Below are 25,824 nucleotides of genomic sequence, written 5' to 3'. Positions count from 1 at the left end.
GCCAATACAGTATTAACAGGAAACTAAAATATATAAAAACAAGATTTTAAAGATAAAAATTGCCAATATTACAGGAACCTCAAGAATTTTTAGCTCGGTCAACAACATGCGAGACTGTTGAGGTCATACAGAGTACATACATCAAATTGATGATATTGATCATTGATGATACAGTACAAATATAAACATTCTACATAAACATCACAAAAAACCCCCGAAATAATAATAATTAAAGGTAGCACAAAAATGTAAAAGAAAAAGAACACAAATCTGAATATTGGCTATATTGTTATTTTATATTATGTTGTAAATACTTATCAGTTTTATAAAACAAATAATTTTATGTGTAATATAGTCTAAAGTAATATGGAAAGTGAAGCTGGAGACTAAATGATAGTCAACCCAGAATAATTCTCTTGACATTCCAAATGTCAAGACTCTGTATACAGTAATAATTTTGTACTGTACTGGAGGCAGCTTTTCCAAGAACCGCTTAATTATGTTATGCAAAGTCATGTCTATGCATTCCATGTTGCAATGTTTCTAGAGAGCTTGGTTCTAACTAGGACACAATGCAAGGGTGTAAGTGAGTAGACCAATCACAAGCGACTGTTTGGATGATCCAGTGTGTCGTGATTGGTTAGTTTGCACTTGTGTTGAATATCCTAGTGAGAACCTCCAAGCTTTAGTTTTTAGTTATAAATGTACTTACTGTATTATATCAAGTTAGTTCTACAATTAAGGTAAGGTACTGTACACCCTCATTATAGATTTTAAAAATTCAAATGTTGTTGCCTATAATTTTACTTTGAGCCGGGTGGTTAAGGCAGGGGTTCCACGAAGCATAGCCATAAAATTGGCACAGGTTCAAGCCCCTACTTGGCCACAGATAAAAGTGGATGTCCAGTGTACACAACACGAATGAACCCTTAGCAGAAATGGAAGTTGTTGTATGATGATCATTACTGGATTATAAATACAAAGCTATTGTGCTAAAGTGCTTTGATTAGCTTAGATAAAATGTAAGCAATATATATATACAGTATTATTATATTTAGGCACTTAGTAGTTTGGTGGTTACCAATCCTGGCTAAGGATTGTTTATGCCACTACTACCTCATGTTGAATCATTTATTACAAAGTAACGCAATGAAAATAAAATAAACAAATAAAAAACAATCTGTCTAAAGAAATTTTAATTTATAACTTTTTATACATAGTTTTCAATTAAATGTTTTCAGAAATATTTTGTCAAAACATTCAAATGATTAGGATTGTGTTGGTTAAGCTTCAACATTACAACAAAAAAAGAGGTATGAACTGTTACCAAAATGGAAACCTCTTTTAACCTCAGTTGATGTACTGTATGAATATTACAGATATAGAAAAAGAGTTGACAATACTCAAGACAGCTTTGTTGAGATTGAAATTAATTACTAAACTGGTGTATCATTTCTTCCTTGTTAATCAGATGTGTTGTTTTGCTAACCAGTTGCATTAATTCATTCAGATTATGAGACCATCCATTTAAGATCTGTACGGGATCTTGCTCATGTGTGAAGTGTACAATACCAGCTAAGCGGTCAACCTTTGCAAACACAGTTTTCTTGACCACTAGGTCCGATAAAAATTGTTCAGCTTCCTAAAAGTAAGTAAAATCAATACATTTATTTCTAATAAATTATACTATTCAATTAAGTTCTAAATTATGGTTCTGGATGTGATGTTTCTTTCAAATGTCTAATGTTCCATTCAATAGCACTATTTATCATGTCAAGGTTGGAACAATTTTATAGGGTCAAAGTTTAAAAATAAAATTGATTTAAACTCACAACTTCAGTCAGCTCCAAGAGTTCAGCTAACCTTGCCATATTGATACGTGTGTAATACTTTGCCATTATACGAATATTCTGAAATAGAGATATTAGTAAAATCAATTTATTAATAACACTCTAGTACTTCAATTCAAGTTAGCTCTTTTGTATGAACCAGTGTTTCATGTAAGAATTCATTGAATAAGAGAATTTCTTAGTATTTATATGAATGATGAATATCGCCACTGAAGACACAAATATGGTACTTTAATGAATGTTAATATTTATAAATAGATCATATAATTCTCCTTCATATTATACTGATAGTATGTCTGTATTAATATGTTTTAAACTATAAACAAATAGATAAATAATAACCATAAACGGTGCATTTACATGTTCAACTACTCTGTTACACAGGTCAATTTTTAATAAAACTCTAGTATGTTTCATTGAAATAACAGAATTTCTATGAATGATGAATATGGCCACTAAAAACTCAAACATGGTACTATAATGAAAGTTAACATTCATAAATTGATCTTTAAAACAGGAACATATGGTGTTCTATCATATTATACTGGTAATATGTCTGTATTAATATGTTTTATACAAAAATAGATAAATAAGAACCATAAACGGTGCCCTTACATGTTCAACTACTCTGTTACGCAGGTCATCCCAGCGTTTCTTGCCATCTTCTGTGTCTGTAAACACATCAGTTGGAGGGTCATCTGGTGAACCTTTCTTAAGTTCTGCTTCATATATGCCACATACTTGCTGCCATCGCATCAATTCATGCGTTGTGAAACAGCTAACTAACTCCCTAAAAAAAATTGGTCATATTTTATACTGTACTGTAGATTTACCAGTTTCCTGGTATGTTCAACTGATTATATAAGCATAATAATCATCAATTTCCTGCTGGTTCTGGACCAGTCCAAGAGTGTGTGGTTTTTTAAGATTTGACTGCACGGCAAAGTCTCATCATGTATCCTGGTTACTCAAAACTGTTCTAATTCAACAAATTTGTTATATTTTATTTATTTATTATGGTAAAATAAAGTACATGGTTTGAAATTATTTTCGTTTGTTCAAAGTTAAAAATTCCAACAAAAATACAAAAATGAGGTTAAAATTTGGTAAAATACAGATAAAATACATTGTTAAAAATGTTGTTGTCACATAAAGTTTTATAATGTAGACAGAGCTTAAAGAACATGCAGGTACTTTAACATAATATCTTACTTGTATTTAGGAACCTCTTCAAGGCCTTTCTCCTTCTTCAATCGTTCAATCATATCAGACTGCTCATTGTCAAATGGCGCCAATATTACATACAACACCACATTCTTCAAAGCCTGAAATTCAATACCAATCAGCCAATATTCAATAATCAATCAACATCAATAATCAATGTCAATATATTCAATAATCAATCAAGGTCAATATATTCAATAATCAATCAATGTCAATATATTCAATAATCAATCAATGTCAATATATTCAATAATCAATCAACGTCAATATAATATTCATTAATCAATCAACGTCAATATATTCATTAATCAATCAACATCAATATATTCTATAATCAATCAAGGTCAATATATTCAATAATCAATCAATGTCAATATATTCATTAATCAATCAACATCAATATATTCATTAATCAATCAATGTCAATATATTCATTAATCAATCAACATTAATCAATCAGTGAACTAAGTCAACAACAAATAAGCCATACCTGTTTTAATTTAGGTTTATCTTCTTTTATGTTAGGGGTGTCATAGATGGCTCTGTAGTGTTTGCTGATTTTCAAGTAAGATCCTTCTTGCAAGTCCAACTCGATCATCAACTGGTAATATTTCAGCTTTTTAATCTATAAATAAAATTAATCCATAAAATTGTAATTTTACTATACTTAGTACTAGCCTAGCAATTAAGTTCTACTAAAAAATCATTCAGAGAACTTGCTAGCTTAAGTGTAAAATTAGCACTAGACTGTATTATGTATGCATGTTTGTTTAATTTTGTTACGAGCTAACAAAATAGGATGTGGACAAAAACAATGTTGAGGTAACAAGCAAAGTAGTCTATTCAAATAATTTTTTCTTTTGTATGATCCAAAAGGAATAAAACCGTAAAACTTACGTCAAAGTAGTCTAATGATGACATAAGTATTCATCTTCTGTTAAAATGCTAGACTACATTTTGTATGCGCGTGTGTTTGTAATGTTATGAGATAATGTGACTAGCAAAGTAGTCAAGTGAGGAAAGCCATAATAAGTACCTGAATGTCATCTTCTGTGGAATCAAAGAACTTTGTACTGATTTTCTTGCTGATGATCTGCGTCCTCACATAATCCTTTTTGGCGAGACATAGTCGCATTTGCTCCAAGATAAACTCAACTTTTTCTTTTCGTTCCATTGATCCGTATGTTTCAACCTACAAAAATATTATTATTATTGTTGCCAATTGTTAAAAATGATTCAATTCAATTTATACAGGATTTTAAAATTCAAACAATAACACATACATCACACATGCTAGACCCGGGGTACTCCAACAGCGAACTCAATCGCTTTCGATGCAGTGACACACCTTTACAAGGAAAATGATGAAGATACATATCATGAAAAAGACAATTTCAATACATACCTGTAGATCTTGTAATATTTCTGCAGCTTCCGCTGTTTCCCCAAGTTGTTCTTCTTTTATCTTAGCAAGTTTCATTGTCAGTCTAGCACGTTCAATCTCAACATAAATCTACACAGAGAACAAAAAAATTCATAACACTCATAATTCATAATTAATCTAAACATTAACCACATTTCCATCCTACCATCTACATAGCACCATACACGTCAAAACAATAAATCTAAATTTGGAATATTGTAAGGTTCAAACAAGGACAATAAAATAAGACACTGAGCTCGCCTTGCCAAGATAGGAACTCGTAACAGTCCTTTGATCTTATGTCTGGCTGCGACAAATACCACCAGTACTGCGCATATTCTCTGTGGCGCACGGTTAAGGGGCGTGGAACTGATCGTGTCGGAGCCATGGATAAACTCTTTGATCTCCAGACCTCTGCATCCTGTTGTTAGATTGCCTTGGTTCAAATGCACTAATATAATCAATATGCCTCCGCCATCTCTGTGCTTACCTTGCCTGCTGTTACTGTTCTGAGTGTATCTATCAATTTCAGCTTTGTCTCTAAGTCAGGGGTTTGGTCAACATAAGTACACACTTCTTGAACCATTTTTACCACAGCCTAGAAATGTTGTAAAGTAAAGTAACATCAGTTTAGTCATTGTTTCATACGTTCAAACAATTATTTTATAATAAATTAATTTTGTAATAAGTTGAATTAAAATTTTCAAAAATAATGTGTCTACAACAATCATAACATGATGAATGGACCTGTAATAGTGTCTAATTAGTACCTACTTGTTTAAGTTGACTTCTCCTTTTTGTTAGCAGTAAAATGTGTTCGTTCAATAGACTCCATTCTGACTGTTTAAAACATAACTGGACTACAGCTACAAGAACTCTTGATGTAGAATGCATGTCAGCTGCCTAAGAAAAATAAAATAAAACATGAAATAAAGTACAATACAGGACTTTACAGTAATGTACTCCTTTTTCTGTAAATTTAGAGGGAAATCCCACAGCATTTTAATGTTCTGCTTTGTATTTCAATTTCATCCAGCAATACATAGTAATGATTGACTGATTGTGGCTTTGTTTAATTGTATTTGTTAAATATGTACATTGTTTTTTTTTTATCAACAATCATGGAACTTACTGTTCTGGTTTGTTTCTCCAGTGACAACAAACTTTCCAATGCCTCACTCAGTTTGCCTTCCTGTATCAAAATATTAATAAGATTTAAATACAATTTAAATAAATAATATGATGCAATTTTTATTTTAAATGTTAAGACGTATCATTCCCTTTCTTTAGGAAAACTTAATTGAATTAATCTGATCTACAGTATCTGTATAAAATTAAATCATTAAAACTACATTAAAATATGCCCAAATTAACCTCATTTATTTTATAATTAAATACAAAAATAATAATTAAATAAAAAATATTTATTTCACTTTCTTAAAAATAAAGAAAAATATCTCTCAAAAAGACTAATAATAAAGGAAAGCTAAACAATGTATTATTAATTGCATTGAGACGTTTGTTGTTTAATTAAACTTCATGCAATTATTGCTCCTCGCATTCCTGTACTTAGCTAGGCCTAGGCCCTATGGATATATAGCTACTGAGTCGGCGACCGGCCGGGTGGTACGTCAAGATTCGTTCATTGTTGCTGAGTCACATCATGTGTGCCCGGTGTGCTAGGCCTAGCCTAATTTTCATTTGAAGTTATTTACCTTAGCTAGGGTTTCACACTCTGGTAACCGTTTATCGACGGTTTCTGTATAATCAACTTCCATTTTCTGCAATCTTCCTTCGTCGGCCATGGTGATTTTGGGTATTTTATGCCTTTTTGTTTGAAGTGTGTAATAAAAATTCAGAACATGAAAACCGACGAAAAATGTTGTATACGGCGCCCTCTTTGTTTGTAATAACTTACTGCATGCATGCCGTATATACTGTATTGTGCATGCGGAACTATCTATGTCAATACTCAACTTATTTTGTCCATGATATATGTAACGGAGATGATAAAAATTATATATATATTTATATAGGTTTAATAAATCAATAACTTAATCAATCAATCACAGTAATAAATCAACATTTTTTAAAAGGGGGAAAATCCCAATAAGAAAGCTTGTGAAGGTACGGTCCAAAGAAAAATATTAGAAACTGAAAAACACGAGTAAAAAGAAAACGTGAAAAAAGATTAACGACTCGCAGTTCGGTTCAATGTACATCTCTTTTTGTTTTAAATCATAGGTAGCAAAATGCAACTCGCCACGTCGGCATCTCATTCTATCTAAAATGTGTCTTTTTCTTAATCTTAGTCCTATTTTATACATCAGTGTTAAAAAAAAGTCTCGGCATCCTAATCCTCATAAAAGGATTAGAATATAATCTAATCTATTCTGCCCTTAATCTTATGAGCTATTACCCTCACACCATAATTTTTACACACTGTACTCTGTGACTAAAGCCTAACATTTTAAACAATGAGAAGAATGCGTAATAATTTTATTGACTTTTGTTATCAATATTATATTCACTCGACGTGGATAAAAACATGATTTAATGATCGATTGAAAAGTTAAATCTATAATTATAGTTGAGCAAGTTTTTTTTATAAGGATAAGGAATAATAAAAAAAAAAACACGTTGCACTGCCCGGGAATCGAACCCGGGTCGCAAGAATGGGAATCTTGCATGATACCATTACACCAGCAGTGCTTCAAGAGAAAGCATGGCTATATTTAGATCTTTATCTCGTACATTTTTAACGAAGAACTAGATAGCGTTCAAGATAAATAAAACGCGTTTTTGTATGAAGTTTAATATACGATACAACGCGTGATTCTTCCCAGGGAACGAATGCACACGGCAAAGGATATAAGAAAAAAAAAGCAATATGCGATTTTTTCGGTAACAGTAATGATTCCCCATGACGTAGGGCGCCGCATGCGTTAGGAGTAGTAGATATACTATTTGCAGTCAACGCAATGGCAAGGATAGATCGCAGATGAATTAATAGCCATAATTTACCACTATCCAAAAGATAAAGAAGGGGAAATTTTAGTTATTAAATACAATAAAAACTCCAATGTCACAGAAACTTTCTCTCCATGCAGTCGCAGTAGGTATTAAATCTAAATTTTTAGCTCCAATTTTGAGAAAATTGAATGAATAATAATATAGAGATTAGTAAAGACAGATTAAATACCATGGACCTTGGTCCATTTTCTATACATCTTTACTCCACCCAACAATCTGTCCTGTTTTGTTTTTATACAAATCTAATTTTTTTTTTTTTATGGCCACCTTATTGCGGACGTTTTATAAACTCTGAACTTTTTGACAGATAGTAAAACTAAGATTATTTATCATCAAGTCAAGACGTGCAGTGAATTTTTAATATTTTTTCGGTGGATAAAAATGATCAAACTAATCAGCTTTTTACTTTCATAAAATGGTGGATTGATATGTAATATTTATTTATATTTAACCATCTTTAGAGAGGATCACCCGTGCAGGCATTAAAAAAGAACTGATACTAAGGGGTCCTCTGTCAATTCAAATAAAATACATGAAACAATATAAAAACATGAGAAACAAAACACAATATAAAAGTGTACCTAAGTCTGGAACTACAACTGTATACATTCAAATATTAATACTGCATCTATAGATGATTCAATTTTGACTCTATGGAATAAAATCACCCCGTATGGTAGCGCGAGTAAAAATGGTGCGTACAGCGTTTAATCTGGAAAGTCACTTATTGAGAGATATGTACACCAATAGGCCTATATATAATCCTAACCCCAAACTGGTAAACATTTTTCAGAACATTTGTTACTTCAGTTTCTAATTTTCTTTCCCTTTTTTTATTGCTTTACAGTACAGATATGTTATTTACGGTTCTTTATATCTTCAGACTTTGTCATTGGTGACACAAATCGTTTTCACTGATGAAAATAAGTGTTGACTTTGTTGCACAGTTCTTATTTCATAATTGATACCGGTATAGGGTCCAGGTCTCGCCGCCATACAACAGCAAAGGAATAAGTGACATTGGTTATAGCTGGTTATACACCTTATTGGTGGTTACTGAAAGTTCCTGCCGCCAAAGACTCTCATTAGTCTTCCTACACTGCACATGATGCAGCGTGTGACACTGTGCCGGATGATCTTCTACATCCATTGTTCTACTATTACTAATTTATAGGTCCATGGTTCTACCAAGCAAAGCTTTAAAAGCCATACAACCAACTTGATGGCCTTCCCTTCCGTCATGAGAGTGCAGAGTGTAAAATTAGCATATGATGATAAAATCAGCTGTATTTGCTATTTGCAGAGATACGACATACATCCTCACGCATGAGGGCGGGCATTATTGCTCTGTTACAAATTTCAATGTAAAAATTTGCAAATTGCTCATTCATTCACAATTCATCCGGTTTCCGTCGACCTTTTAAATTTGCAATTCGCGAGCATGCGGGTAGTTTTATTTTCAACACCATAAGAACGAACTTTACACATGTCTCAGGGAGTTTTATTGTACTGTAGTTTGTTTTAATTTTGCAATAGCTTATATTTTCGATACAGTTTTTGCAGAAATGGAATGACGATCATGTACAACTTGAGTAAGGGTCCCTGCAAAATTAATGTCCAAAGCCGACGAGGAGGTGAGTTTAACAGCTTGCATCATGCAAAAACCAATGCGCTTCTCTCTCGTGTGCGACTCGCGAGGTAAACTAGTTAGCAGGAGGCCTAGGCCTAGCTGACTGGCTCTAGCCTAGCTACTCTACTCAGAAGCCTCTTAGCTAGCTAGGACCTAAATATAAGAGTACGGTCTGCATAATTTGTATAGATAGATAGGTTAATTAACGTCTAAATTACTTAGAGAAAACCTACCTAGGTTAATTCTTTCTTTAATTTTCTGTACAGAGTGTACTACTAGCCTAGTAACTAGGCTAATTATGAAGGACTAACTTTTCTAGAGAGATCTAACTGCAGGTTGGATTATTCCATTCGAAAAATAGGTGTGCATTGTAGGATTTATTTTTGACCAATTAAAAATGGTCATTGATACAGCAGGCCGTAAAATATTGTTTTAACCAATCAATATTGCATACGATACAGAGAGTTTAATTTTTTAATAATTTTAATGTTTATTAATAATAATAATCTTTTTTTTGGTTTATTTTTAACAAGGATATTCTCAACAAATTGAAAATAATTCAGATTCTCGAGAAATGAAGAAAGATATGAAGTGAGTCACCAATTGTTTTGTTTTTGTTTAAATTCATGTACTTCGCTCAACAAAATGTTTTTTTAGAACAATGCATTTCAAATCTTTCAATTGTAAACTAGAATATTCTGGTTTTATGCTTTAAATGTTTTTTAATAGTTTAATAGATTTTATACTATACTTAAACTATAATGAATAAATTTAAATTCTGTTCATAGCATGCAAGCTTCACCTAGACCATATTTCCAAGCATCTGTTACTGCTAGTTATACACAAGAACACCTTGCAAATGTTAAAATGCTGTCGGAAGGTAAAGTGTTTATTACATACAGTACTAAAACATAACATCAAAGTGCTACAGGCCTGTGATCTAACAGTTACTTTGTAGCTAATTATACCGATATCTTTATTCTTTACTGAGTTAATGAGTTTATTCTTTCAGCTTGGCGCAAAACAGAAAAACAAATAAGAGACTGTTTAAGTGGTAAACCATGTAAGTATATACTTTAGTTCCTTTGATTATGTCTGCACCCTTCAATACAATTACAGTATATAGTCTTAAGGACAACTTGACCGAGGACCATATTTTTACAACGTATTAGGGATGTACATATGATATCAGAACAATCGCGAGATTAAGGATATTGCCGCACGCGCTCGCCGTACAGCCGTCGCCGTCAATTGTGACGTCAATGGTTCATCGCAAAATCTACTTAATGAGTTTTCACTGTTAACATATACAAGAGATAGGTACCGTTACTTGAATTGACGGCTGTACGGCGAGCGCATGCAGCAATATCCTTAATCTCGCGATTGTTCTGAAATCATATGTACATCCCTAATACGTTGTTAAAATATGGTCCTCGGTCAAGTTGTCCTTTAAGCTCTGTCTACACTAGTTTGAAAAAAAAAATGTGCCCAAATATTTTACTGATATGACATGTCGGATAGTGTGGACAGAGATTTATATTTATAGCCTTCCTTTCTTTTTCAATAAGGCAACATCAAAGTTGAAGAGTATGTTGAACGTGGAACTGACCAATCACATAAAAGTAAGTGTACTTGTGCTCATTTATACTCATTTTGAACTTAAGTTCTAGAAGCACTACAAACTTTGATTATTCATTTCCTCATAAATTTAATATTGTCAAGTCTACACTATCAAACTTTATGTGACAAAAAAATGTGATGTGCCCATATATGGACATGACAATGTCATATCACTACCATATTTGGGAATTATTTTGTCAAACTAGTTTGATAGTGTAGACAGAGCTTTACAGTATGCTACGATTAACAAAGATTTGTTTATGTTTACAGGTTTTGCAAATGCAACATCATCACGTTGGTAGTGATAGATAGAATCCAAAGACTGCTATGTGTTTGCTGTGTGCCTGAAATTCAGGCGGTTTTAAACGTTTGTCGTCGTTACACATTACTTTAAACAGATGTATTAGTTAAATTATTTTATCAAAGCATTTATGTAACTAAAGGAATTGAAAACAATAAACTTGTATTAAAATGTAACATGTTTTTTTTTTACTGATTTGGGCTTGACTTGCCCCTAGTTAGTATTCCTTTACAACAAGCGCCAACAACGGCCATTTGGAATTGTGTTCTTAATCTTAAGTATTATAGGTATGACATGCTGTGTGTATCACAATGTTTTCTTGTACAAATATTAAGCTCTGTCTACACTATCAAACTATTTTGACAAAAAAGTGTGATGTGTCCAAATATGGTAGTGATATGCCCTGCTTAAATATGGTAGACAGAGCTTTAAGCCAGATAGCAGTCTAGAGCAGACTAGATTTGGCCGTACAATACAGTGTTAATGATGTTAAGTTTACATAAGGCACAATTTACTTAAAGATGTATTGTCCCTTTGTCAAATTCCAAAAAAATAAAAAATAAAAGATTTCGAAAAAAAGTGGGTCATTTTGAAGTATCATAATAGTTATTAACTTTCACCAAAAATTAGTCGAAAAAAAAATCATTTAACTGAAATACAGACGTTTTTTGGTTCAAAAAATAACTTTGACTTCCAGTCAAAGTTTTCAATCAAAACATACCTCATAATGCAACACGCTTATTTGGCTACTCTGTATGCATACTCATAAAACTTCCTCGCGATCTGTGTGAAAACACCTTCTCAACCGTGAAGAGTTGTAAACAATCCTAATTAGCATCATGCATAATGTATACTCGTGGTTTGAAATCTTTGTTTACTTTCGCTCGCGACGATTTTCCAGATGAAATGTAATTAATTAATTTAGCTTTTAATTACGTAAAATTGTTGTTTTTGACTCAAATTTTTGACTTAAAGTGAATAACTTTAATATTACTTTGACCTTCATTTTTTTGTGTTTCAAGGGACAATACATCTTTAACATTCAAGATAATTGCCAGCCTAGTGCGAGCATTGTTTTTATTATTTATCTGTTGCATACAGCCCACTGCACTTATTTATTTCTTATTTGTTTTTGGTTTCTTTTTCGATACTACTTCTTCGTCTTCAGATTCTTCATCATTAACTTTTTCCATTTTCAATTGTCTTTTCACTAAAATAGTAATAAACATGTTATACAATATAAACAGTTAAATATAAAATAGATTACTTTAATAAATATGCACAAAGTGGAATGATAACTATCTGGGTGATGAATGATAACTATCTGGGTGATGAATGATAACTATCTGGGTGATGAATGATAACTATCTGGGTGATGAATGATAACTATCTGGGTAATGAATTGGTTAGTAACAGCGTTTTCTGTACAACAAGTACAGTATCATATTCATATCATTTTATGACAGAAAACAACAATGATACATACTTCTATGGATGTCCTCCTTAAATATTTTGTTCTCAGCCCACCAATCTTCAAAAACAAGAGACTCATGTATGGGAAGTGTTGTAGAGTTCTCTACCCTGAGATGCAGGCCTTTGATATTGTTCCATCCACTTGGAATCTTGAGGGATATGCCTTGGACAGCTGCTATTACATTCTCTACAGCATCCTCAACACTCTGCTCGGTTGTGGCAACATTCATAGAGCTACGGAAAAAGGTTAAATACAGTATTAACTGGTAAAAACCCACATAGTATATAAAATGATGCAGCTAAGTAAAAACAGTATATTGCCTTTAAATACTGTACTGTATGTGTCTAACTCTACTTCATCCAATTTGGTATTCAATTATGATACACTGTGTATCATTGCTTCTGAACTTTCACATTCCCTAGTACGTACACCGGTGCGTCTTAAATCTGAAATTGGCTAGGTAATGTGCAAGAGATATTACACCCATATCTTTTAGTAGTTAAATAATTTGAAAGAAGTCATTATCTGTAAGTTATTTATTTACATCTTTATTATACAAATATTTGTGATCTTACTTGCTGCATCCTTTGCCTGAAAAATTCAAATGCCCTGAATGAATCACATCATCAAATTCTTTTTTCAAATCCGATTTTGACATATCCACTCTGATTGGATATCTGAAATAAAAACAGTTAACTTTCATCAGACACACTTATGTGTTATGATTCAGACATTTGCAATTTTTTTTTACGAGAGAAAAAAGACATCTATTTTACTTAATACACAGTATTCTGTTTACATCCTGGTTAAAAACTTATTACTGTACTGTATATAAATTAAAACCAACTTGTTTCTCTTGTAGAACTCCTTGCCCATGTGAGGAGAAATTCGGTGGAAAATTCTTCTATCGGCCAAGAACACATCATACTTCCTTGCCAGCCTTCTTCTAGATTCAAACGACTTGTACTCAGCAATTAGATCTTTTAATGGGATTACCTGTAAATAATTTCAATTTACATTTTGTTTTATTCAAATAGATTTTCTGAACAAACTTTGTATATGAACGAATGATAGTTCATAAATAATAAAATGGTTTAGATGATGCTAAAGATAAAAACCTATGGATGAACAGTGCTGAGATGAGGTGGATGGGAGCTGCACCCATTTAAAGCTTATTCTAAGGTCTAGGTCTTCAACCCATCATAATTTCAACATCGCACGCTCCTAAGAAACCTCTTGGTACCTGAAAGTGTTGGACATTTTATTCTTTTCCCACCCACCAAGTTTTTTAATACACCCATGCATCAAGACTCTAGCTAAATCCCTGTAAACAATGATTTGAATAGAGAAAAAAAACAAACTATAATATCAACCTCTTTAACATTACAGACATCTTTCTCTTGTAATAAATCTTGAAAATGTTCTATGGTAGATTCACTATCTTTGTCTGGTTCATCTCTTGATATTAAGCAGATATCAATGTCGTCATCACCACGGACAGAATGAGGTAAATTGCTATTAAATATATAAATTAAATCAAACATTTAAAATTACCTAATTATTTGCTTTTACTTTCTACAGAAATCTATATAGGCCTATACATAATAATTATTATCAAGTGTGTATAGTATTTATTTATAACCAATACTATTACTGTATATACAGTATTTTAAATTAAAGAGTTACCAAATTATATTTAAGCCTAACTTAACTAGGCCTATACTGTATTCAAAAATATTGTATATTTTAATTTAAAAATTATTCACAAAAAAAAGACATATATTTTTAATATGTATATTAATTAGTATTTTAATAGAAAAAAATGTACATTTTCATTAATTTCTTTTTCGCTCCAGATACTTTCCAAGTTGTAATTTGAATTTTTAGATTATGTACATCTTCAAATAGACTCGGATTTGATTCTTTCTTCACTTTATGCTGGGTAAACAAAGCCAACACTGCCTGTTTTACCTATAAAAAAAACAAATGTTCATTATTTGCTCGGCTGCTTTTAGGCCGATACGATGCACACCCCACACGCACGTGTCTCACATGATGACCACACTCCACAGTGACAAGAACCATTTCTGTGGAGAGTGACTGTCTGTGAGCAGTAAGTGTAGGCCTAGCTGGGTCTTACCTTACTATATACCCCTATTTTTTATTTAACAAGTAATAGAAAAACAATAAGCTTGTTTATTTCGAAAATTAATTCATTATTGTTCATAACAACAAACCTTAACAGGATTTAATTGACTTTTTCTAAACTCAGCGATCTCCACATGTTTTGACGTAGCCATTATGTTTTCTTGTTCATGGATGGCCCCCTCAACGTTGACGAACAATTTTATAGTACTGTACATTAAAAACTTTTTTTGCTGTAAAAAAACGCCCACGGTTAAAAGTTGCCGCAACTCTCATAAAATAACATAGGCCTACTGTAGTAGCATTACTTTTAAATCAGTGAATTTAAACACATTATTTTGCTAGTCTACAAAAAACAACGACGGTGCCACTGTCAGTGAATGATTGAATATACACAAATAAAAACTTGAGTGTTAAGAAAAGGAAAAGGCATAACGGCGCAATTCGGCATTTTGAAAAAATTATCGAACAATAATTAATTATGACCTGGCCTATCTACTATACTATTGCTACTATACTCAACCAGAGAGATACTCACAAACTGTATTCATATAACATTCAATTAAGTGTCGAATTTCTATTTTTTGCATTTATACGTTTTTCCAAATTTAAGAAAGGGGCAGAGTGGCAGGCAGTGTTCCCACCGCACTACCGCCGATTTTTTTCCCTATCATGTTCAATATTCATAATAAACAAATAAGGAATCCACATAAAGACTGGTTTTTCATACTAACAGCAAATAACCACCAGGGAAAAAAACCAAAAAAACATTTTTTGTTGATCCGCTTAGATCCACTTATTTTATTGAACCTGTTGAACATTATTTGGTTTAATCAGGGAATAACTCTTCCCTGGTTTAATCATGGAACTATAATAGTTCCATGGTTTAATTCATATGCTTCTTACACTGATAAACTAGAGTTAGCTTGGTCTGAATAACGTGCACAAGTCCTCTCTTTCACATAGGCCTAATTTATTAAAAATTGACGATGGGATATATATTCATTGACCAAATTGGTATTTTTATGTACCGAACCGAATGTTAAATAATCCTGATTTACGATTTTTAAACCGTACAAGTACAAGTACACGATTGAAAGTGAATGAATACAAGGAGACATAGTAACATTGATATTAAAATAAAGAATAAAACTATTTTTTTCAATGTTACGAGATAGGATAATATTAGCGGATATGACGTCATTTTATATATGGTGGCGCTCAACCGGCACACACGAGGTTCATGGTGGCATAAAGATTGTGAAATATTGGGTTGGCAATCGTAGATGTAATTTTATCGCCTTATTTTTTTGTATTTCTATAAAACGATTAAATAAACAGTTTTTTAGTACATTCGACTAACACTAGAAAGTGCTTGTATCAAGCACAAAGATGGAGAATCAAAGAGAGCAAACAGCTGTTTTGGACAGCTGGGACCAGGACGAGGATCAAGGCTCTTCCACGACAGGAAGATCGATTCCAGTAGATGTAAGTGGCCTAGGAAGCGGGGACAGTAAACTTCCGAATATCTCCGATCTAAACGTCAATGCTCCGACGTTTGTACCGAACGTACATGCTCCCGCTTTTGTTCCCAGTTTTGTTACTGAACCTAGTAGTAATGCGACTGAAAATAACACAAACACAGAAGAAGAAGGTCAAAATGTCCAACAAGAAGAAGGTTAGTGAAATTGTTTATTCTAGGCTAGAGTAGAGGGCCTATTTTTGTGTTTTTTTAAATTCAAAATAAATACGAGTCATACTGACAGTATTGTGGAAATAATAATAATTAATATAGGCCTAATGATAATATTATAATACAATTATGAACTCATGAATTTGATCAAACTACTACTACTAGTAGTAGGGCCTAGGCCTATATATTTATAATATAAATGATTTATTTCTTTATTAATATGGTATTTTTTTTTTACAATTTAAATTAACACTTTATTTTATTTACAGTAGAATATGTGTAACATTAACAATGCCAATTCATCCTTTGTTTCTGTCATAATTTAAAGGACGAGGATATACGTATCGCCACTAGACATATAACAAAAGATAGTTATAACATACAGCCGCTGGACGTATAACGTGTAAAATACGTCCTAAATAGTAAAACTCGTCCTAAATAGTAAAACTCGTCCTAAATAGTAAAACTCGTCCTAAATAATAAAACTTGTCATAAATATTAAAAACCTAACCCTCTAAATAATCTCTCTTAAATAAAAAAAAAAGAAGTCGTTAAGCAGAGAATTGATCCCACAACCTCTAGGCCATAGCCTCATCACAAACCCACGACGCCACACGTCTGGCTTGCAGAAAAACCCTTTCCATAATTAAAGAACTGAAAAAAGCTAATTCTAAATCATATGGATTTACACATGACATCTACATGCTCTATAATTGGTTGCCTGTCGCGGTACGTATAAGTATATAGTTGTTATACGTACCGTCGCTGTACATATAGCCAGTCCCTATTTTAAATTACTCTTTTTAGCTGAAGGTGCAGCTGGCAACATAAATGATTTAACACCAGAAGATGATGAAATTGCAATATCAGGTTTGTTTTCTTTTAAATATTATCCTCATCTTATCTCATCTTTTAATCATCATCCTCATTTTATCTCCTCTTTTAATCCTCATCTTATCTCCTCTTTTAATCCTCATCTTATCTCCTCTTTTAATCCCCATCTTATCGCCTCTTTTAATCCTCATCTTATCTCCTATTTTTTAATCCACATCTTATCTCCTCTTTATTCCTCTTCTTATCTCCTCTTTAATCCTCATCTTATCTCCTCTTTTAATCCTCATCTTATCTTCTCTTTTAATCCTCATCTTATCTCCGCATTATTCCTCATCTTCTCTCCTCTTTTAATCCTCATCTTATCTCCTCTTTTAATCCTTATCTAATCTCATCTTTTAATCATCATCTTATCTCATCTTTTAATCATCATCCTCATCTTATCTCCTCTTTTAATCCACATCTTATCTCCTCTTTTAATCCTCATCTTATTTTATCTTATAATCATCAACCATCATCATTCTCCTAATCAACATTTACTGTATCAGCTTTCTAATATCATATCATATAATCGAATACACTATTCAATAATTAAGTTCGTCATTACTCACAAAGAATTTTAAATTAATTTCATCAGAAGAGAAAAGTTCAGAAGAAGATGCACCAGTAACCACTGCCATACAAGTACCCAAAAAGAAAAACCTGAAAATAGAAAAAGAAGAAGAAAAGAAAGAGAATGTGAATGTGGTCTTTATTGGACATGTTGGTAAGTCATCTTCAGGCCTGGTTCAAAAACAGACAAAATAAACAGTTTACTATTTTTTGCTTTAAATAACAGGTTTTTTTTTCCAATCCATTTTTTGGTCGAAGTGACATTAAAATGGCTTATTAAAAAAAAATGTAAAAAAATATTTTTTCAGGAGGACAATATATCTTTAAATATCTAATCCTCTAAATCTGCCTCTGGACTGTAATCCAGTCTTCTGATCTGGATTACAAGATTCTGCCCGGGTGATATGTATAGGTTAGCCATTTGACACTGGCCCTTTTCTTTTGATAGCTAATCAACTACCCTAGTATTGTCAATTAAGTATTACATGTAAAATTATGTCTGTAGTCTGTTATGTAGATCGCAAATGGAAATGGGCAGTGAATAGATATCTGAAACATATATCTTGATAATAGTGACTTTGTTTTTTATTACCTGTATAAACCTGTATTCAATCCGAAAATATAAATAATAAATGTGGAAAATGTTATATTTCTTTGACAGATGCTGGTAAATCTACCATAGGAGGCCACATAATGTAAGACAATTTGCTTTGATAATTAAATATTTAATTTGATTCATAATTTATGACAAATGTTAAGTATTATCCCAGCATTTCAATTAGCATACTGGTTCGCAAAAGTATGTTTATATGTTCATTTAATCAATTTAATCAGATGAAAGGAATGCTTATTTCTATATATTTTAGGTTTTTAACCGGGGGAGTAGACAAACGAACATTGGAAAAATATGAAAGGGAAGCAAGAGAAAAAAATCGTGAAAGTTGGTGAGTTCCATTTTTTCAATGAGTATGTAAATGTATTATTGATTTGGGCTTCCATGGTTAAATCATAGAGATATTATAGTGAAGCAACAATGACACAAACTAAAGTATCCACAAAATACTTTTTTACTCTGGTTCCCGACCTCCAGTTCTTAGTATTTACGCCCTCAACAACAAAACTAGTGTTACGTATCCACGTAGGTCGACCGTTGTTTCCTGTCTTATCGCGTCGGATCTCTGAAACAACGGGAGAAATTCAGTGTTGTTTCTCTAGTTCACTACAATATCTCTATGGTTAAAGACATTTTTCTTTTAATGTGACACTTTTTGCTACAGGTATTTATCATGGGCCCTTGACACAAACCAAGAAGAGAGAGATAAAGGCAAGACAGTTGAGGTTGGGAGGGCGTACTTTGAGACTGACTGCAAGCATTTTACGATGCTGGATGCGCCGGGACATCGAAGCTTTGTACCAAACATGATTGGTGGCGCTGCTCAAGCTGATTTAGCAGTTTTGGTGAGTTTCAAAATGTATCTGATTCAAGATGTCCACATATTTTCTGCTATTTGTTTATATCTGTTTGTAAATAAGTTTACATACTTTGCATAAACCTTTTTTTTTTTCAGGTAATTTCGGCCCGTAAAGGTGAATTTGAGACCGGGTTTGAAAGGGGAGGGCAAACCCGAGAACATGCTATGTTAGTTAAAACTGCTGGAGTGAAACATTTAGTGGTTTTAATAAACAAAATGGATGATCCAACAGTACAATGGTCAGAAGAAAGGTTAGTAGCTTGTTAATGCGTTAATTCAGTAAAAACTGGTTGTGTTAGCATTGAGTGTAGATATTGATGTAATTTTAATGTAATAGACTATAATAATAATAATCAATCAACCGTTTGATTTATATTACGCCATAATAATAATCTCATTTCTGTTTAAAGGTTCACAGAATGTCAGTCAAAACTTGTTCCATTTTTAAAGAAAGTTGGTTTTAATCCAAAAAAAGATGTCTTTTTCATACCTGTATCAGGAATGACTGGTGCCAATCTTAAGGACATAAGCACTGAATGCCCCTGGTATACGTAAGTTGTTATTTATTTTTTTTACACATTGTCTTAACCTATGTTTTCACATCTAGCAATACAAAGATAACATCATGTAACGCCTTCAGTCCCAGAAGTTCATATAAACGGTTCAACTGTATTGAGTAAACTGGATACTAATAAACATTATTTACAATTTTAATTATCGGTTCCAAGACTCTAGAAATGTAACGAATATAAGTACCCAAGTAAGTCTTAGGCGATATAAACGACTTCCTTTTTAGGAATGGTCTTGTTTGAATAAAAGCCAAAGGTTACTCTGCGGCAGTCAGTACAATAGAAGCCACGCACACTGTTTCATTTCAATCTATTACACTGTATACTAAACTTGGTTTTTCTTGTTTGTATATAGAGGTCCTTCTTTTATTCAGTATATAGATGCTTTATCTATATTACGATTGCCCACTGATGGCCCATTTATTATGCCAGTAGTTGATAAATATAAGGTAAGTAGTATACAGAACTACACATTTTTTAAAGATTGATTAGGTGTAACCTCTCGATTGAACCTGTTTAGGGTTAATCCCATTAATGGGACACTTTCCTGTGAAATGAATGAAGGGGAATATACATTTTAAAACTACAGCCAACCACATTCAAGGAACATCCCTATTAGTATTAATGGAATACTTTCTATGTCCACTTAACTCTTTCACTGCGTATACCCGGTACTACCGGGTATAAACAGACGTCGTTGAAATACGTATACACGGTAATACCGGGTATGGGCAAAACAATGATTTAATCGTATTTGCCTATAATATATAGCACCCTCTATATTTGTTCGATGAACTTGAATATTTTTGCAAGTCATTAAAAAATTTTTTCAGCAAAAAAAACGGCCCTCTATAGTTGTATTATCGTCTTGAAAATCATGCGCCCTCTATAGTTATATTATATATAGTATAGTATATATAATAGTATTCTATCTTGGAAAGTTGTTTTGAGTAGCGTAATGGCGGCCATTTTGAAGGTAACCAAAATTTACCAGCCCCAATAGGGCAACATTGTGTTTATCACAACACGCAAAAAAAATTCTGAAACAATAGTTAGTTTTTGTACTATAGTGAATTTTTGGAAAATGTCATTATTTTCACGATTTTGCCCCAAAACTTTGATTTGTGCATAATTTTTATAAAACAATAAAAATAATTCAATTTTTTTTTATATTTTTATTTGTTATACATATCTTCATCAATATCCAGTTGGAAAAACATATTCCATAAGAATTTCTTATAGAAAATATAGTTTTTATTATTGATTCGATAAAAAACACGAAATTCAAAATACATGTAATGACGTCACATGACGTCATCAATATGCAAATGACTTTTTTTTTTATACCTAACTGTAGACTAACCCTTTGCCCATCACACACCACAAAAATAATTACACAATTATCTCAATTAGTATTTTTTTGCAATTTATTAAAATACCATATGTTTTTCTTAAATATATATTACGCACAGAGGTGGGAATAATGCTCCGCAGTGAAAGGGTTAATAGGGTTTCTACTGTAATAAAAATGATAACCTTTATTATTTATAGGACATGGGTACCATACTGCTGGGTAAAATAGAATCAGGGGAGGTTGGTAAAGGCTCATCACTATTACTGATGCCAAATAAGGTCAGTATAATATTTAGATTTTATAAATTTATTCAATGATTAATAAAACATATACAAAGCAATTTATTTAATGAATTTATTCGATGATTAATAAAACATATACAAAGCATTTTATTTAATGAATTTATTCGATGATTAATACAGTACATAAAAATTTATTTTATGCTGGAAGTTTATAATTCTTTTTCTAGACGCCAGTAGAAGTGTTGACTATTTTAGTTGATGATGATGAGAGGAACAGTGCCTCCGCTGGTGATAATGTCAAGGTCAAGGTTCGCGGTGTTGAGGAAGATGTATGTATTGTTTAATTTGTTTATCATAACCATATATTAAATTAAGTGCCATGTGACCCACAATCGTGATGACAGTACAAATGTCCATATATGAAATAAAGTGTATTGTTGCATGACAATACCCTATCTTCTAGTTTCTTCATCGAACAAATTGTAGAAATTCCTGCTGCATTTTGTATACCTACCTCTAATAGCTGACTTAGCTGTTGATTCATAATATTATATTTTTATTCAATATTTCACCCAGAGGCTCCTCACAAGGCCTTAGTCTCGAGGAGCAAACATGAGCTTAGCAACAGAAGGTGGAAATATATAACAACAAAAATCTAAATAGCAAATCTTTTGGAATCACATAATATTTAAACCAATAAACTATTAAATTTTATAACTAGGATGTTTCGTCTGGGTTTGTCCTATGTGATACTGTTAACCCCTGCCACACAGGACGGGAATTTACAGCACAGGTAAGCACCTACTGCAATTGTATTAATTTGTAATTCAACTTAATAATAGTATTTTGTGTGTAACTAAACTACTAAGAAGGCTACTGCAGTAACTGATATATAATTACTGCAGCATAATGTTTTTGTATGAATGCCAATTGTTATTTTATTTTCAGATTGTGATAATTGAATACAAATCTATAATATGTGCAGGCTATAATGCTGTACTACACATCCATAGTGCTGTAGAAGAAGCGCAATTATCTGTAAGTCAAACTATGAACTTGTTATAAAGGTCGCCAATAAATATATCCCAAGACTCTGAGAAATAACACATAAATTCACACATGTACAAAAATCTTGCAACATATTGTAACAAATTGTTACCTTAGTACGGGCCTGTAGCATCGATGCAATTCGAAAATATTTTGATTTCTATGTGTGTATCTTTCTAATAAGTTTTACACAGCTTTTATATTATACATTACACTGACAAAATAGTGTGAAAGCAATCTAACTCTGTAAGATTATCCCAGAAGTTATCCATGTAACAGTTGTGTTGCCTGTGTGAATTATGTATAATAAACTGATTTGTTTTGTTTACAGTCCCTGATTGCTTTGGTTGATAAAAAGACGGGTAATAAAACAAAAGGACCACGCTTCATTAAGCAAGATCAAGTAGCCATAGCACGTATAACCACAGCTGGTATCATCTGTCTAGAAACATTTAAAGATTTTCCACAAATGGGAAGGTTCACATTGAGAGATGAAGGTAGGTTGATTTAGGTTTATTCAATAGTGGCTGTAGAAATGTGCATGGAGCTACATTAGATCTACACATCCTTACACATAAGCAGTACTTTGTCAATGTAAATTACTATTGCTTCAGTATGTAAACTGAAAAAATAAGAACTTTCTGTCTCATAATCTAAAATAAACATAATTATGTACCAGGCATTAGAGAACATAGCTGGTAAGTTGGTTTATGGACCAATTGTCACTAACTTAGGTGAGTATATTCCCCTAAGGTAGGTTACTAACTTACCTGTGTAAATAGCCAAGCCTCAACAGGCTTGTACAGTACTGTACATACTTTACAGGTACTAAACAGTATATTACACTGAGAAGCACCACCACATGGGAGGTGTTTTATCACAGAGTTAATAACTTGCCTTCATAATCTGAATAGCGTACAGATGACCAATATTGTGCTATTTATCTTTAAAATTACAGGGAAAACGATTGCCATTGGCAAAGTATTGAAGCTGTTAAACTAAGAGGATTTGACTGAAGATGTGGTTGGGATCAAGTAAGTCAGATGAGAATAAATGACAACTGCCTTCAAGGTTACAAACCTTATGAAAGATACAAAGGCTACGGTTGAGAGCTGAAATATAAAATTTGCAAAATAGTTGTAAACATAAGTTGCCAATATAATGTATTTTATTGCTAAATATGAAGCCATATTGATACATTTTGCTATCTATATGAATATTAAAATTAAGCAGTTTGTAATGGTCAATGATTCGTGAGGAAAAGTAATGGTTACCTTCTGCTTATAATACAAGAAGTAGACATGTACCATTTGTAAATATGAAGTTTATGTTTTAGTACAAGCTGTACTGCTTAATCACACGCACCTTACAAGTTGTGATCGAAAGCAGATTGTAAAGCTCTGTCTACACTATTTTGACAAAAAAAAGTGTGATGTATTCAAATATGGTAGTGATATGATGACATTGTGTCCATATATGGGTACATCATAGTGTAGACTGAGCTTAAGGAAGTCGCCAAAGGCTTTTGTGATTACAAAAGCCGATAAAAGTTTGCCCTTTAGCTTTCTAGTGTTTTTATGGAGCCTAGATTAAAGCCTATGGAAACCAGGTTTTAGGGTAACCCTTAGCAAAAGGTAAAACTTTAGACCTATAATGTTTTCGTTGGCTAAAACATCTGAACACTCCTTCAAATATGGTTTCTTCTGATAGCCAATAAAATGTTACCCACTGGTGAGACACTTGGATATGGTACAGTGTGTACGACATTTCTGACACTTCACATAAGAACGTGTAAAAAGGTTCAGTTCTAAATATTTGACAAAGAGTCATGCTGCTGTTGCAAGTTTATAAATGTGGACCAATGGTTGAATATTTCACTGTATATATAGCAGGCTGTTTTAGCAGTCGTATTCAGTTCCATACTGTATTGCAACATCAGTTGTTACTGGCTTTATGACCCCATTTACACTTACGATTTGGGCAAGGCCAGGGCCGTCAATCGGTAAGTGTAAACACTCCATAAAGTTAGGCCAGCCCTGGGCCACCTCTCGAGTAAGTCCAGGAACGGCTTATGCAGTGAACCGTGACCAATGGCTTGAGAAAATTAATCATCATGGCCATAGTTTGGAATGCAAGTGTAAACGTACTGGATGAGGCCTAAACAATTTAAATTGGACCCGATCCTGGGCCGGCCCAGGACCCAACCGTAAGTGTAAATGGGGTCTAAGATTGCAATTGCACTGAAGGCGATAGTGTTTTTATAATGCTCATTATCATCATTATTATTACCATTATGTGGTGAATATGACATTCTATTCTTTAATCCTGAAAGCAATTTTAATATTGAATTATTTTATTAATATTTGGTAATAAAATAATCGTGATCAATACTGCCAGGTTAAGAATAAATGAAATTGTTGTTTGAAGTACGTACTTAACACTTTTGCTTAAATACTGTTACAGATTACTCCAGTAATTATGATATGCATAATACTACTACTAAATTCCTGTGAATGCCTAATTCATTTTATGAATATTATTTATTATAAGAGTTATGTTTTATGAATTAAAAAAAAAGTTTTACTATACTTTACATCATAAAATATATTTAATTTATAAAACTTTTTTTTTGTGTAATATACTTTTAGTAATTTGGACCTGCACAACCTGATACTGTAGTTTTATTGCACAACCATTTAAGAACTATTACATAACCAATTCTGAACCAGTGTTGTGACTACACCAACATGTCATGTCATGTCTGCAATGACATCATGAATTTATACATAGATATATATTACCTATATATTTCTCTGATTTTAAATAGTGCTATACAGTAGCTATGACTTTATGATTGCAAGCAATGTAAATTGAAGAAGGCACTTAAAAATATATGTTCCATTTATCAAAGTCTAATTTTTTATTTTATTTGCTTTTTTAAGAGAATTGTATACATCTTGCTACAGTATTTAGGTTGAACCACAGACATCAAACCTAAATATAAAAATGTAGGTTTAACCAAATCAGAATCTTTATCTGTTTTTTTGCTCACTATATAATTACTGTAGTACATACTGCAGTAACTGGAAATATCCAACAGTTTTGGCTCCCCATGTATTAAAATCATGTAAAATGACTGAATGATTTCATGCAAGGCAGCAGTGTATAGTACAAATAAACCGAACGTTACAATATTGTTTGTGGTGATATTTATGTTTAGTTTGTAGTAAGTTATTTGTAGGTACATTACATGGATGATTTTGGCCCGGACTGATTTTGGTGTGACAGATACAACGTTGAATTC

At 32.4% G+C, this 25,824-nt stretch overlaps 4 protein-coding genes and 1 non-coding gene across 6 annotated transcripts; 2 read left to right on the top strand and 3 right to left on the bottom strand.

Annotated features, from left to right (window-relative positions):
* Positions 1–1,178: 1,178 nt before the first annotated feature.
* On the bottom strand, positions 1,179–6,383 carry LOC144840958 (26S proteasome non-ATPase regulatory subunit 12-like). The gene is made up of 11 exons (XM_078697066.1): positions 6,213–6,383; positions 5,630–5,689; positions 5,272–5,400; positions 4,988–5,095; positions 4,480–4,587; positions 4,111–4,266; positions 3,565–3,699; positions 3,063–3,175; positions 2,466–2,640; positions 1,833–1,910; positions 1,179–1,642 (listed from the first exon to the last, which is right to left on the bottom strand). The coding sequence occupies exons 1-11, from the start codon at positions 6,300–6,302 to the stop codon at positions 1,430–1,432; spliced, it is 1,365 nt and encodes a 454-aa protein (XP_078553192.1). The 5' UTR covers positions 6,303–6,383; the 3' UTR covers positions 1,179–1,429.
* Positions 6,384–7,138: 755 nt separating this feature from the next.
* Trnag-ccc (transfer RNA glycine (anticodon CCC)) lies at positions 7,139–7,209 on the bottom strand. Its single transcript has one exon. It is a non-coding gene; the product is annotated as a tRNA-Gly (tRNA).
* Positions 7,210–8,916: 1,707 nt separating this feature from the next.
* Positions 8,917–11,257, top strand: LOC144840540 (uncharacterized). The gene is made up of 6 exons (XM_078696376.1): positions 8,917–9,164; positions 9,694–9,751; positions 9,949–10,040; positions 10,173–10,223; positions 10,729–10,782; positions 11,051–11,257. The coding sequence occupies exons 1-6, from the start codon at positions 9,101–9,103 to the stop codon at positions 11,080–11,082; spliced, it is 351 nt and encodes a 116-aa protein (XP_078552502.1). The 5' UTR covers positions 8,917–9,100; the 3' UTR covers positions 11,083–11,257.
* A 60-nt stretch (positions 11,258–11,317) lies between these two features.
* On the bottom strand, positions 11,318–14,877 carry LOC144840539 (ribosomal L1 domain-containing protein 1-like). The gene is made up of 7 exons (XM_078696375.1): positions 14,793–14,877; positions 14,384–14,526; positions 13,929–14,070; positions 13,403–13,551; positions 13,131–13,232; positions 12,568–12,788; positions 11,318–12,291 (listed from the first exon to the last, which is right to left on the bottom strand). The coding sequence occupies exons 1-7, from the start codon at positions 14,853–14,855 to the stop codon at positions 12,197–12,199; spliced, it is 915 nt and encodes a 304-aa protein (XP_078552501.1). The 5' UTR covers positions 14,856–14,877; the 3' UTR covers positions 11,318–12,196.
* Positions 14,878–15,923: 1,046 nt separating this feature from the next.
* On the top strand, positions 15,924–25,714 carry LOC144840957 (eukaryotic peptide chain release factor GTP-binding subunit ERF3A-like). 2 transcript variants are annotated; one of them, XM_078697064.1, is made up of 15 exons: positions 15,924–16,378; positions 17,207–17,263; positions 17,862–17,990; positions 18,498–18,531; positions 18,703–18,780; positions 19,114–19,294; positions 19,405–19,559; positions 19,719–19,859; positions 20,233–20,326; positions 21,429–21,509; positions 21,701–21,802; positions 22,195–22,266; positions 22,422–22,511; positions 22,852–23,017; positions 23,479–25,714. In XM_078697064.1, the coding sequence occupies exons 1-15, from the start codon at positions 16,093–16,095 to the stop codon at positions 23,520–23,522; spliced, it is 1,710 nt and encodes a 569-aa protein (XP_078553190.1). In that variant the 5' UTR covers positions 15,924–16,092; the 3' UTR covers positions 23,523–25,714. The 2 variants fall into 2 exon arrangements, with proteins under 2 accessions (XP_078553190.1, XP_078553189.1); XM_078697063.1 differs by having other exon boundaries at positions 17,201–17,263.
* The last annotated feature ends 110 nt before the right edge of the window (positions 25,715–25,824 follow it).

Source organism: Antedon bifida, chromosome 4 (assembly GCF_963402885.1).
Source record: "Antedon bifida chromosome 4, ecAntBifi1.1, whole genome shotgun sequence".
NCBI classification, from domain to species: Eukaryota; Metazoa; Echinodermata; class Crinoidea; order Comatulida; family Antedonidae; genus Antedon; species Antedon bifida.
This window is presented reverse-complemented; position numbering and strand designations above follow the sequence as displayed.